Raw genomic sequence first — 12,495 nt, forward strand, 5'->3', positions numbered from 1 at the left:
CACCCCTAACACCAAGCTATAGTCACACAAAGAATGTGAAACACAGTTTATTCTTCGTGGAAAGGTTGAACAAGGTCAAAAATGTCCTTAGAGGGCACTGACCCAGCCCCGCCCTGCAGGTTTCTGAGGTCAGTCGCCTCTGCCCCCCTCCCCCACCCCTCCCCATGCCCCTTGTTAACAAAAAGGAACGATTTGAATGGCATTCATATATAATAATTATAATAAAAATATACATTAAACAAAACAAAAAACCCAAACAAGACAGAAATTTAGCTGGGCTTCCAGCACCGTTCACCCCGTTTTCCCTAGTCCCAAACCCCACCCAGACACTCCTTCCCTCTCACCCCCTCCACGGGGTGTCACTCTCCCTCCTGAGTCCCCAGTACCTTGACCACCTTCAGTGGCTGAAGGAGACTTTCAAATGGGTTGGCTGGGTGGGGAATTGGAAGGGCAGGACACAGGTAAAATGGGCTGAGGAGTGCCTGCATCAGGAGAGGGAGGGGCCCACCCTACCCAGGGGCCCACCCTACCCAGGAGCACCCAGACACTTGCCTCACTAGTGCAGTGAGACAGACTGAGCAAGGCTAGGCCACTGCCAGCCTGGTCTGGTCTCTATGGAGTCCCCAGTCCCTGTACTATAGGCTCTTCACTCTTGTAGCCACCCTTATCCTTCCTGGCCACAGTCAGTAAGCAAGGAGACGAAAAGAGGCCAGTGTGGCTTCCTTAAAGCCCTCTCTGAGACTCAATACAATGTGCACGCTCCTGGGTACCACAGTGTCATGCGTGTGCCCTGTAGTCTGCCCAGACTCCCAGGCATACACTGCTACCACCACACCTCATTTCCTGTCCCCTCGGACTGCTGTCTTTGGGTCCCAGCCCCAGCAACTTGCATTTGAACCGGTCTTTTTCTACTCTGAGCCATAAGGCTCCTTTCCCCCATGTTCCAGATCCCGCTGTCTCCCCTTGACCGCTCTGTACCTGGGCCCGTTCCCCCTGCTTTCAGCTCTTCTGACCTTGAACTGGACATCCAAGGCTATTCAGGAGGGGCCAGTTTTGCCAAAAGTTTCCCCAAACCCATTTAGTCCTAGATGGCTCAGGCTCCTTGGACGTTCTCCAGGTTGGGTTGGATAGAGGCAGATCTTTGTGGAGAGAAACTTGGTTGTTCAAGCCACCAAGACCCTCATTGAGCGATTTTTTTAAAAACCAAAGTCTTTAGATTAGCTGAGCAATCTTTCCACCTCCAACATACACTCTCAGGTTCCTTTTAGTCGGTGGTGGGAGGGCTGCCAACTGGGTACACTTGGCACTTAGAGGGCTCAGATGCCCAGAGCCTCCTGAGGTCAGAGTTCAGAGATTTAAGGTATGCAGTTAGGGGATGGAAAAGAAGCGGGTGACCTCATTTGGCCTTTGCCCATGAGGTCAGAGGGTCTTGCCTTCAAGTGCAGAGCCCTGAAAACATTCAAATAGGGTTGGACACACACCAAGCCGTGAGGCTTCCCCTGAGGGCCAGAAGCGGGAAGAGACCACCTTCCTGCTCAGCCCTCAGGGGACCCACCTATGGCTGAAGCAATGCTGGGTGAGGGTAGGAGAGGCCAATTAGGGACTGAGAAGGGAGGCCGGAGGGAGAGAGGGCTCAGGATGGGTGTGAGCAGCCCACCTGCCACCACCTGCTGCCACTGGCCTTCAGGGGCAAAGTTCTTGTGGTAGAAGCGGGTGGGCCAGCGGTGGGGGTCAGACCTTGTCTAGCAGTGAACGCTGGCAGTAAAGCAATCGCTTGGGGGTCCCATGGCGTCTGAAGAAGAAGACCGCAAGGCCCACTGCCAGCACCAGGAGCAGCAGCAGCACGGGTAGGACTACAGCGGCTGCGCTCACTGCTCCGCTGCCCTCCTCGTCCACCTCGATGATGATCACCTCTGTCTTGTCCTCAGTCCCCTCATCCGGGCGGCCTCCCGAAGGGCAGCCCATCCAGTCCCGCAGAGCTGACTTGGGGTACCCTGGCTCTACTTTCAGCTTCTGGTTGTTAAATTTCCAGTATTTGTTCCCCTTGTAGAAGTAGGTGAAGACTGAAGGGCACCAAGAGGAGGGTGGATGAGGACAAGAACCAGGATGGGCAGAGTCCATAAAGGCCCCAAAGAGAGAAAAGAAGAAAGCACGGTTAGTGTGATGGGCAGCTAAGCTTACCTCTCAATCTTCCTCAACATTTGCTTCCTCAAGTGGAGAATGGAGTTGATTACAGCACCAGGTTGGGAAAGTGGCCAGACCGAGGGTGGTATTACATATGCAAGCACCGTCAATGTTTTCCACTAGACACTGTCTTTCTGCTCTTCCTCAGCTCCCCATGCCCTCCCTTCTCTACACAGTTTCCCTTGCCCACTCACCTTCATCGCTACCCATGAATGACCCTCTGGGAGACTCAGGGATTCCTTCCCAGACTTTGATGTTTTTAGGGTACTCGCTGTCCACTGCTCTGAACTCCTCACTGAAACGGTAGTACCTGGGGGAGGGGAGAGAAACGGAAGCGGCTGGATACCGGGCATGCCCTCAGAGGTTAGCAGACCCATGATAGAGTGCACCGGGGAACAAAGGGTAGCCATGGACATGGTTGGGGACAGGGGTTTTGAGTAATGAGGGCCTGCAGCTGAAAGAGGCGGAAGGAGGAGGTGGAAGGGAGGGTCCAGGCTGTAAGGAGCCACCAGCGGCCCTTAATGACAGTGCCTGGTGGCTGGGGTGGAGACACAGTGCTGGGGGCAGGAGGCATCAAATGACCAGGTCTGAAACGGTGACCCGGTCACATCCCACGCACGCAGCACTAAGAAAAATTGCCAATTGCTAGGCAACATAAAGACTCAGCCAGTTCCAGGGCAACACACCTTGGAGGTGGAGGGGAAGTGGGCCTTTCTTCAGAATGTGGGGATTAGGATATTTGGGGTGGCAGTGGAGAGGCTTGGGGCGAAAGGTTGGAGATCTTACTTATTTCCCCTGAAGAAGTAGGTCTTTCCATTGGGCATCCAGAAGAGAGCTGCATCAATCTTGTCAGTCGGCAGTCCTCGGCCTAGCTCCTTAATGTGCTTGGGGTATCCAGGTTCCAGGGAAGCCTCGTCAAACACCCAATGCTTATCCCCTGGAATAAGAGAGAAAGGAGGAATCTAGACTCAACTTGACTCTGAGGTCTTTGGGAATGACGCGGAATCAGCTCATCCATGGAGACCCTTCAACTTCCCCAGTCCATGAAATGCCTGGTTACCTTTGAAGAAGACAAATTTGCCATCCTTTCTCTCATAGGCAGTATTGATGGATGCAGGCAGGCCCCTCCAGAACTGGCCAATAGGCATTGGGTATCCATCCATCACTTGGTTATTCCTCACCCGCCAGAACCATCGCTCCTAGAAACCAGCAAAGGTGGGATCGCATTATGCCTTGTTCTTCTGCAGCCCCCAAAGCGCCCCCACTGCCTTCAGCCCTGGGCTCCTAACTTTCATTCCTCCTATTACTATTGCCACCCAGCTTCCTGCTGAGAGCCCTTCTGCCCCTTTCTCTTCCTCCTCCTTCTTCCTTCTGCCTTCTTCTAGCCTCTCACCTTGAAGACAAACATCTCTCCTCGGAGCATGGCCACGGTATCAAAGTTACCATCACAGATGTTAGGTCCATAGCTGGGGTTTCTGGGCTTATCTGGGACAGAGGGCCGAGAGGTAGTTCTGGGTTGAGGGGGCATCTTGGTGGGTGACCCTGACTTACTCCCTGAGGAAGAGAACAATAGGGTACTTCAGATTTTGAGGTAAAGGACAGAAGGATAGACAGATAAACAGACAGCAGCACCCTCAGAAAGCACGAAGAGAGTGGGGGTGATCCAGAGATGGCTCAGTGCTTACAGCAATACTGCTCTTGCAGAGGATGAGAGTTTGATTTATTAGGGGGCTCATAACCTTTAGAAGCTCTGTGGACACATACACACCTGTAATACAAGTATCTTTTTTTTTTTTTTTTAGTGTGAACAGGTTTTTGGAGGAGGTTAGCTTGGTATGTTCAAAAGGTATGCATGAAAGTGGGAGCTGCTGGAGCTGGAGATGCGGCTGACTGATTGGGAGCACTTGCAGTTCCTACCGAGGACCCAAGTTTCATTGCCACCACTCACCCAGCAGGAGATCCAATGCCCTCTGCTGGCCTCTATGGGCACCAGGCATACATAGACGTGGTACATGCATAAATACATATTTGCAATATACTTATAAAAAAAAAACTTAAAAGAGTCGGAGCTAAGAGAGGGGGTGAAAGGTGGTGCGTATGTACGTACAGCCTTCACGGTACGCCGTGGGGAAAATGCAGACCAGAGACTGAAAAGGGACAAGAGCAGAGGCAGAGGAGCAGGTAAGCGGATGGATAACTTGCCATAAAGTTGCTGGATGCCGCGGCGGTCATCGTCAGGCAGTACAAAGTTCTCTGTGTCCATCCACTGGTAAAAGGGCGCCATGATGGCAGAGGGGTCGTTAGAGTGCTCCAGGCCAAGAGCGTGGCCCAGCTCATGCACAGCTACCAGGAAGACGTCATTCCCTGGAGGGATGGAGATGGTGAGAGTTTGGGACTCTTCGTAGGCTTCCTGCTTCCCCTCCAGAGACCTCAGGTTCACAGATAAGCCTGCAGGTTGTGTTTTCCACTAAAGTGACCAAATCTTGAGGGTCAGTTTCCTGTCTCTTCTGGGTGGGTGGGGTGGGGTGGGGCGGGGCGGGGCGCCCTGGTGCAGGATTCCAATCCCAAGAAACCCTACATCGTGAAGCCTAGTTGCCTCTAAAAGCTAGGTAGGCATCGTGTTTGCCTGGAGAAGTGGGTGAGAAGGAAACTTTTAAGTCTGTGATTGGCAAGGTAGTGACAGCAGACCAAATATACAGACATAAATAGCTTAAAATGTAATTCCTATTTTCACACTAGGCTTGTGTGGCTAGTATTTAGCTGTTTGTTTGTTTGTTTGTTTGTTTTTTTGAGGCAGGGTTTCTCTGTGAAACGTCGCTGGTTGTCCTGGAACTAGCTTTGTAGACCAGGCTGGCCTTGAACTCACAGAGATCTGCCTGCCTCTGCCTCCTGAATGCTGGCATTAAAAGCATGTGCCACCATGCTTTTAATTATTATTATTATTTTTTTTTAAGTTTTAGTTTGTTTTTTGTTTTTCGAGAAAGGGTTTCTCTGTGTAGTTTTGGCTGTTCTGAAACTCACTCTGTAGATCAGCTTGGCCTCGAACTCAGAGATCTGTGTGCCTCTACTTCCCGAGTGCTGGGTGAGATTAGAGGCCTGTGCCACCATTGCCTGGCTTTGTTGTTTATTGAGGCAGGCCTCAAACTCACAATCCTCCTGCCCCAGCACTTAGACTTATTTTTTAATTTTATTGATTTGTAAGATCGGGTCACACTACTGTAGCCCTGGCTGGCTGGAACTTACTATGCAGACCAGGCTGGCTACTACATACTGCTAGCTTAGTTTCTGGAAGGAGACCCCTCTATAAACAAGGGACAGCACACACTACCCAGGGTGGAACTCAGGGTTCCCTTACTCACCATTTAGGTCCTCATTTTGGACAGTCCAGGGCTCAGCAGAATCAAAGTGGGTGTCCCCTCCGATACTGGGGCCTGGGAAATAGGCATGAGCCAGGAAGCCCCCTTCACCATCAAAGGGTGTACTGTCACCGTGGAAACCCTCAGCAAACAAGATCATGATGTCAGCCTGCTTCTCATGACCCTCTCGGATGTAGGCATAGGGTACTTCACGGAAGCGCAGTGGCGTGGCACTCTCCCATACTCGGAAGGCCTTCCTAATGGCCTCGAATGTGGCATACTCGCCCACCTTGGGGGTGTAATTCTGGATGCTGACACCCAGATATGAGGGTAGAGAAGGGAAGTGTTAGGATAAATGAGGCAAAGTTCCCTGTGCTCTCCCAGCCCTGGCTGAACTGCCCGGCCACCTTGCCAGACCTGCTGTCCTTGCTAGTGCATATTCGATGTCTCAGCCCCAAGAACCAAAGTCTTGGGGGTGTCGACACTAGTGTATCCCCCAGATGGCTGCGCTTCTCTGCAAGGTTAGAACTCTTTTCCTTCCCACTCCCTAAGAATGGAGGAGACTAGTACAGGCCACCCCTGCCTCTACCTTATCCAATTAAGAGGGAAGGGTAGTGGACGCGAGAACAATCTCTAGTAGTTGGACTCACCAGAAAGTGATCTCGTTGTGCTGCCATTTGAGGCCCTGAATGGCATAGCGCTTCCTTCGAACATTGGCCTTGATCTCAGTACCAAACTTATCTGGCACACCACAGCGAGGGCGCCTCATGGCCCTGGGGAAGAAACACGGGGTCAGCATAGTACAAACAATATAAAAGCACCGGGTGGTGGTGGTGCACACCTTTAATCCCAGTGCTCAGGAGGCAGGGGCAGGAGGATCTCTGCAAGTTCAAAGCCAGTTTGGTCTACAGAGTGAGTTCCGGGACAGGCTCCAAAGCTACAGAGAAACCCTGTCTCGAAAAACCAAACCAAACAAGCAAACAAATAAACAAGTGAGTCTTCAAGGGGAGAGAGTGGGGTGCCACAGTTGACCCAGGGTCCTGGCCTCTGCCCCCAGGTCAGTGTTGGGTGAGGCCTTGTATATGCCAGTGTAGAGAAAGGCCAGGTAATGATACCAACGGGAGAGGGTTGGAACACTGGCACAGGGGCAGGTTCAAGTGGTGGCACTTCTGGGATTCGGTGTGCTCAGTGGACATTAGGAACTTACTTCAAGGTGTCCGAATCAGCCTTGCCTGTCACTTGCAAACCATAGAACTTTTGCATGGCGGCAATGGCAGCTGAGAGTGACTGGGGGGAACGTTGTGTGTGGGTACGCAGGTCCCCTGGAGGTAGGTAGCCATACTGCTGCAGCCAGGCCTGTAGGGAGAGGGATGTGGCTTAGAGAATTTTCCACGTGGTCCAGGGGGCCCACTTGCCTCTCCACAGTGTCTGGCAGATGTCCTTGGCTCAATGAGAAATATGATGGGCTCCCATTCTGGTTCTGCCAGGAACTTTCAGGCTAACGGCTGACTTATATTGATCTAGATCCCAGTGTGCCTGTCCCCAAGGGTGATGGGGAGCAGACAGCTATAAGGTTGGAGAGCCATTGGTCCTGACTGGTTGTAGTACTCTAGTAATCGAGAGCATTAGTGGACTGGGAGAGTCTTAGGATGTTTTTGGTTGGTGCTTACATGCATGTGGAGGTCAAAGGTCAAGCTCTGGTGTTTTCCTTGGGAGCTGTCCACCTTGTTTTTTTAGGCAGGGTCTCTCACTGGAATCTGTGGCTCACTTATTAGGCCAGGCTAGATGGCCAGTAAGCCTCAGGGAACTGCCTGCCTCTGCCTCCCTCACACTGAGATTACAAGTATGTGCATCTTGTCTGGTGTTTGCCATGGGTGCTAGGGTTTAAATTCAGGCCCTTAAGCTTGCCGCAAGAATTTTACTAAGCCATGCCCATGCTCCAAAATGTCTTCTTAGAACTGGCATTTTCTCCAAAACTTTTCTCCTCTCTCAGTCCTTGCAAAGATGGCATGTCCTATTGGAAAGTGAGTTATGTCCACGATAGGTAGAATGGTGGAGTCGAACAGGGTGAGGGGGTTCCTGCAACAGAGGTGCCACACTTCTAGGGCCTTCAGCAGGAAAGGAGCCAGGGTTGAGGCTGGATGCTGACGGGGAAGCTGGGCTCTTTGGAGGTGGTAGCTAGTCAGCCAGGACCTCAAATAAATACTCTATGATCTAGCGATCTAGCCTTGGAAAGTCAAAGAAGCCATGCTGTGTATGGACTATGAAAATGCTTAGGTTCTTCTGTAGGGAGCCATGATCCAGATAGAGCTGGGCCTACTCCAGTTTTACCTTATTTAAGGAGTTCAGAGGGGGGCTTCAAGTTGCCTAGAATGGGCATTTGGAGGGGAAAGGGCAAAGCTGCCTTGGGTCCTGCATCTCCTACCGGTGGTCATTAGGATGGATTTATCTCCACATGATGCTTCCCCGTCATGGGTGGTGGAGCAAGGCTCTTGTGTGGGGTCTGGGGGTGATTCAGGAGCAGCTGACTTAGGACCTGAGCCCAACAGGGGCAGGAATTGCAACACAGTTCCAGGAAGTGATTCCCCTCAAGTTGGGGCCTTAGTTGTAAACAACCCAGCCTTTCCCCCAGCCAATCAGCCTGGCCAAACTTCCCTAGCACCACCTGTTAACCAAAACCCTTCCCAAGGGCTCAGGAGTTTTTAACCCCTTGTATGTCAGAGGGCCCTAGCAAGGTGGGTAAATCCAGAGCTGTTCCCTCATATCTGAAGGCTTGCCCTGACCTGTGCTGCCTGCTGTGGCCTGTGCCAAGTATGCAGGAAACTCCCTTTGCACCTAGTCTCACCTGTAGACTCTGACCCACTAGGGTAACAGCTGCTACAGGGCTTACGGGAGGATGGGAGTGGCCTGCTCCCTCCCCCCAAAGCTGGAAGTCAGGAGGAGTGGAGGGTTTTTTTAGCCAAATAGAAGGAATGCTCCTACAGGAGGATGGAGAAACTGGTGGGAGAAACAGCACAGTCAGGAGCTCTGGGTAAACCCCTCTTCTCCGGGCCTTTCAAGATATAGGCAGGTCTAAATAAGCACACTCATAAACCCTGCCCTGTACCCTGTGGAGAAAAGTGGATGCTTTGTCAGGAAAAGGACTCCCCGGAAGAGTATCACAAAGCCAGAAAAGAAAGCGTCCCCATCATTTTCTTCCTTTCCCAGACTGGGCAAGTTTCTTTCTCCATCTCACAGAGCCAGGCTCTGAGAGAAGCAAGAACCACAGACTATGATCCTGGAACCACAGGAGAGGACTCTGGTGTCTGCGGCTGAGTGGGGGAAGGGTGAAGCCCTAGACACACTGTTCTGGAGTTAGTGTGGAGCTATGGAGGCCTGGTGAAAGGGACCGACCTAACTGCCCGAGGCCAGCTTGGCCTGGAGAAGGAACAACTATCTTGGGTGGCAGAACCTAGTTGGCTGGCATTGTCTTGATCAGTAAGTGCAGGGTGGTCCCTATGAGAAAGTCAAGGAACACCTCCCACTGTAGGAGGCCAAGAAGGTGGGGGCTCTCCAGCTCCACATCAAACCTTGGATCCTGGCCTCTTCTGGGGCTGCCCCGCCCTCCCTCAGCTTCCCACCCGACTGTGTTCCAGAAGCAAATGGTTCTGGCTCTGGGACGACCATGACCCACTTAAAGTGGAGCCAGGGCTGCCGCCCCTCCCCTAGGGACCTAGTGGAAGCTGGGGAGGAGAGAAAGAAGTTGGCAGTGGGCAGTCTTCCAGGGGTTCCTTTTGTTAGGCGCTCTCTTTGGGGCTAAGATGGGAGCTTCAGGCCTGGGAAAGTCACCTCCTGTCTGACATATGGGTTTGGTCTCCAGTCTCAGAGAGGATTTTATTCTTTCTAGTCTCTATGCACAGTGTAACCCCATTTCTAGGGTCACACTTGTCCCTTCAGCCCCAGGTCTCTTCAGGGGCACAGGCAACGTGTGCCCCGTGTGCCCCGTGTGCCCCGTAGACATCACCTCAGAGGATGTGATCCAGCCTGGGCCTGGGCCTCGAGTAGAGGGAATCAAATCAGACCATATCCTGCCTTTTGGGCCCTTCCCTGCCCTTCCCTACCACACCCAGGTCCTCACCAGGATGAGTGGGATGGATGGCCCAAAATAAGAAGCTGATTAAATCCATCTCCCACCTTCACCCCAAAATAAGAGAGGGAGGGAAAACTTCCTCAGACTACTCCCACGCTGCTTCCTTCAGACCCGGGTGGGCTACGGTCATGGGAGAGTTGGGGATGGGGGTGGGGGCGCCCAAGCAAGTCGGGACGCTTGAGGGTGACCCAGGCCCGCCCTCAAGTAGCTCGCTGAGCAACTCCACCCCCCCCCCCAACTCTCTCCGCAATTAACTCAGAAAAACAATTAGCAACAAAAAGCCCCCCCCCCCTCCCCCGGCGCCGGTTAGGGTGAGGACGCGGGGAGGTGGTGGCCAGGCTGAGCCCAGCGGCTCACAAGCAGAGCTTTGTGTGCGCGGAAGTTCTGGCCGTCGCGATCCTCGACGCCAGGGCCCGAGGCCCGCACCGAGGGCGGTTCAGGGAGGCGGGTAGCGATCGGCCGCCCCCCCGACGCCCCACTTGGTGCAGATGCGCCCGTGTAGGTCCGCGGGCACCTGAGCGCAGCCAAACTGGGGGAACAACTCGCGTATGACACCGGCCCGGACGGCGCGGGGTTGGAGCGGAGTCCAGTGTTTGTGAAGCTCCTGCCTGGCCAGAGTGTACAGAACCCGGGAGAGCGAGGTCCGGGCCCCGCTGCAAAGTTCTTCCAGGGAAGGGAGGAATGGAAAAGAGGCGGCGGCGGCGGAGGGGTTAGGCTGGAGGCAGGCAAAAAGTTGGATCGACTTGCAAGTTTGCAGATAAGGAGGGAAAAGAAAGGCCGGAGCAGCAGAGTGTAACCCCTCGCCGCCAGCGGGGGGGTTCTCAGCGGGGGCTGTCCCCTTGGAGACCCCCGGACTCGCCTACCCGGTGGGCGCAACCCCGGGAAGGGCGGGAGGAGCTCACTTACTTCGGGGCTAAAGTTGCTGCCTTGGGCCCAGCCGAGGGAGGCGAGCGCGGTGCCGAGCGTGAGGAGGGGGAGCAGGAGGCTGCGGGAGGGTCGAGGGGCGGGAGACATGGTCCGTGGCGTCGGGGCGCCAGGCGGTGCGGGTGGCTCCGCGGCGGGGCCCACGCCCTGGGGTCGCGCCGCCGCTCTCTTTGGGCACCTTTGTCTTCGGAAAGCGAGGAATTTGGATTCCTAGAGGGCAGCCGGCTTGGAGGTGAGGGGATTGCTCCTGAAAGTGCCCGTTTGCTCTTCTCTTCCGTTTTTTGATCTTTCTTCTGCTTAGTCGGCGAACTGAGTTGGAAGCCTTCTCTGCTCTCTCCTTTGGTCCCTCCCTTCTCCCAAAGCCTCTCCTCCGCCCCCGCCCCAATGCCCTCCTTTCCTGGTGGGGACGTGGTTGTTTCAGCCTGAATCCAATTACAGCCAAGAGCAGGAGAGAGAAGGGGGATGTCTTTCTGTGGTGCAGGCTGCCATCTGCAGGGGTTGAGGCCACAGCTGACAACTAACTAGGAGACTGGGTGTCCCAGGGGACGGATGCGGAAGACTTTCTCTTCCTAAGCATTTTTTGGGTGGCCTGATTCCCGTAGTATTCAGCATGTCTCACTTCAAGAGTGTTAAGTGTTGGGAGGTCTGATGGCTAGGGAAGGTGGTGACATGACGTTTTCAATGCCTCGAGAGGAAAGGGCATTTACTAACAAGGGGTGTGTGTGCTGAGACCTGTGGACAGCCTCCTTCTGCCCCAAACTTACACTGTAACAGAAGCCATTACCAAACAACAATCACAATTACTTTAAATTTTGGGGTCCACTGCTTTATTAATGGCTTTTGCAATCTAGCTGTTCCATTAATTGTGAACTGCAGGGGCTAGTAGGAAAAGAGTTCAAGGTCGGGGAAAGCCAAATGGAAGTCTGATTAAAATTGTTGGAAGAGGAAGAAATGGGAGTTAGGATTCTGGAGTTTTGTTCCGTCTTTACTCTGGAGACCGTTCCTTAGAGTACAGCTTCCGTGCTGGTGGGCTGGGAGAACAGAAGGAGAGGTCTGCAGGGGAGGGGAGGACAGGCTGAAGCTGGCAGTAAGAAAGGCAGATAGATAAGAGGTTGAGAATTAGATCTGGAAAAACACCAAGCAGTGGGACAGAGGCAGGAAAAGAGTGGGAGACAGAAAACTCGACCATCAGCGAAATGTAAGCTCCAAGAATTGCGTTTGGTCAGCGAGAGGAAGGAGGTAGTGGGGAGAGGAAGGGAGGGAAGGCAGTAGAGGGGAGCAGCAGAGCAGAGGGTAGAAATCAGGCCAGGTGGGAAGCTCCTGAAACCACAACTACCGAAAGCCTTTATGGTGGGAAGATGCAAGCCCAGCATCCAGTACTGGTGGGGAACTTAACTGATGAGCCATCTCTCCAGCTCCTGGGAAGCCTTTTTCATCAAAACATTTATTGAATGCCAATTGCACACAAATGAGCTGTTTATGGGCTAAGCCGTGACTCGTGACTCGAGGAGGACAAGGGTAAACCAGGAGAACTGGTACTGTCCCCTTTTCTCCCTTCACAGAGCAGCCACTGCTCTTTAGATGGGTTGGCCCCATGGCAAGCACGGCAGAGATTAAAATCCCAGAGCAACAAGGCTAAGTGGTAGGGTGGTGGTGTCCTTAATTTCCACAGGGCTCTGGGTTTGTTCTCTACAGCAGGGGCAAAATAATAGCCCCAGAGCAAGATCTGGCTGAACTGGAATGGAGAGGGACTAAGGGCGCTGGGCCAAGCCTCACAGGCAGTGATTTTAAAGTTCCTCTTGGTGCCTGAGGTCTTTTACTGTCAATACAAATGGCGGGAAAAATGACTTCATTCTCATGGGATAAAGCATTTGGTGACAAAAAGAAAGGCAGAGTCTGGGA

The 12,495-nt window shown here is 53.2% G+C and overlaps 1 protein-coding gene across 1 annotated transcript; it reads right to left on the bottom strand.

Moving 5' to 3' along the window:
- Window positions 1-525: 525 nt before the first annotated feature.
- Mmp14 (matrix metallopeptidase 14) lies at window positions 526-10,944 on the bottom strand. The gene is made up of 10 exons (XM_005370487.2): window positions 10,576-10,944; window positions 6,748-6,896; window positions 6,191-6,313; window positions 5,544-5,851; window positions 4,387-4,548; window positions 3,578-3,738; window positions 3,245-3,383; window positions 2,971-3,121; window positions 2,379-2,494; window positions 526-2,063 (listed from the first exon to the last, which is right to left on the bottom strand). The coding sequence occupies exons 1-10, from the start codon at window positions 10,681-10,683 to the stop codon at window positions 1,732-1,734; spliced, it is 1,749 nt and encodes a 582-aa protein (XP_005370544.1). The 5' UTR covers window positions 10,684-10,944; the 3' UTR covers window positions 526-1,731.
- Between the last annotated feature and the right edge of the window lie 1,551 nt (window positions 10,945-12,495).

The sequence above is a fragment of the Microtus ochrogaster genome, unplaced genomic scaffold, assembly GCF_000317375.1.
Source record: "Microtus ochrogaster isolate Prairie Vole_2 unplaced genomic scaffold, MicOch1.0 UNK80, whole genome shotgun sequence".
Taxonomy (NCBI): domain Eukaryota; kingdom Metazoa; phylum Chordata; class Mammalia; order Rodentia; family Cricetidae; genus Microtus; species Microtus ochrogaster.

Coding starts and splice junctions, on each gene's coding strand:
- Mmp14 (XM_005370487.2), bottom strand. CDS start 10,683: ATGTCTCCCGCCCCTCGACCCTCCCGCAGCCTCCTGCTCCCCCTCCTC. Junction 3,739..4,386: donor CGGCATCCAGCAACTTTATG/GCAAGTTATCCA, acceptor TCTCTTCCTCAG/GGAGTAAGTCAGGGTCACCC. Junction 2,064..2,378: donor ATTCATGGGTAGCGATGAAG/GTGAGTGGGCAA, acceptor GGTGCCCTTCAG/TCTTCACCTACTTCTACAAG.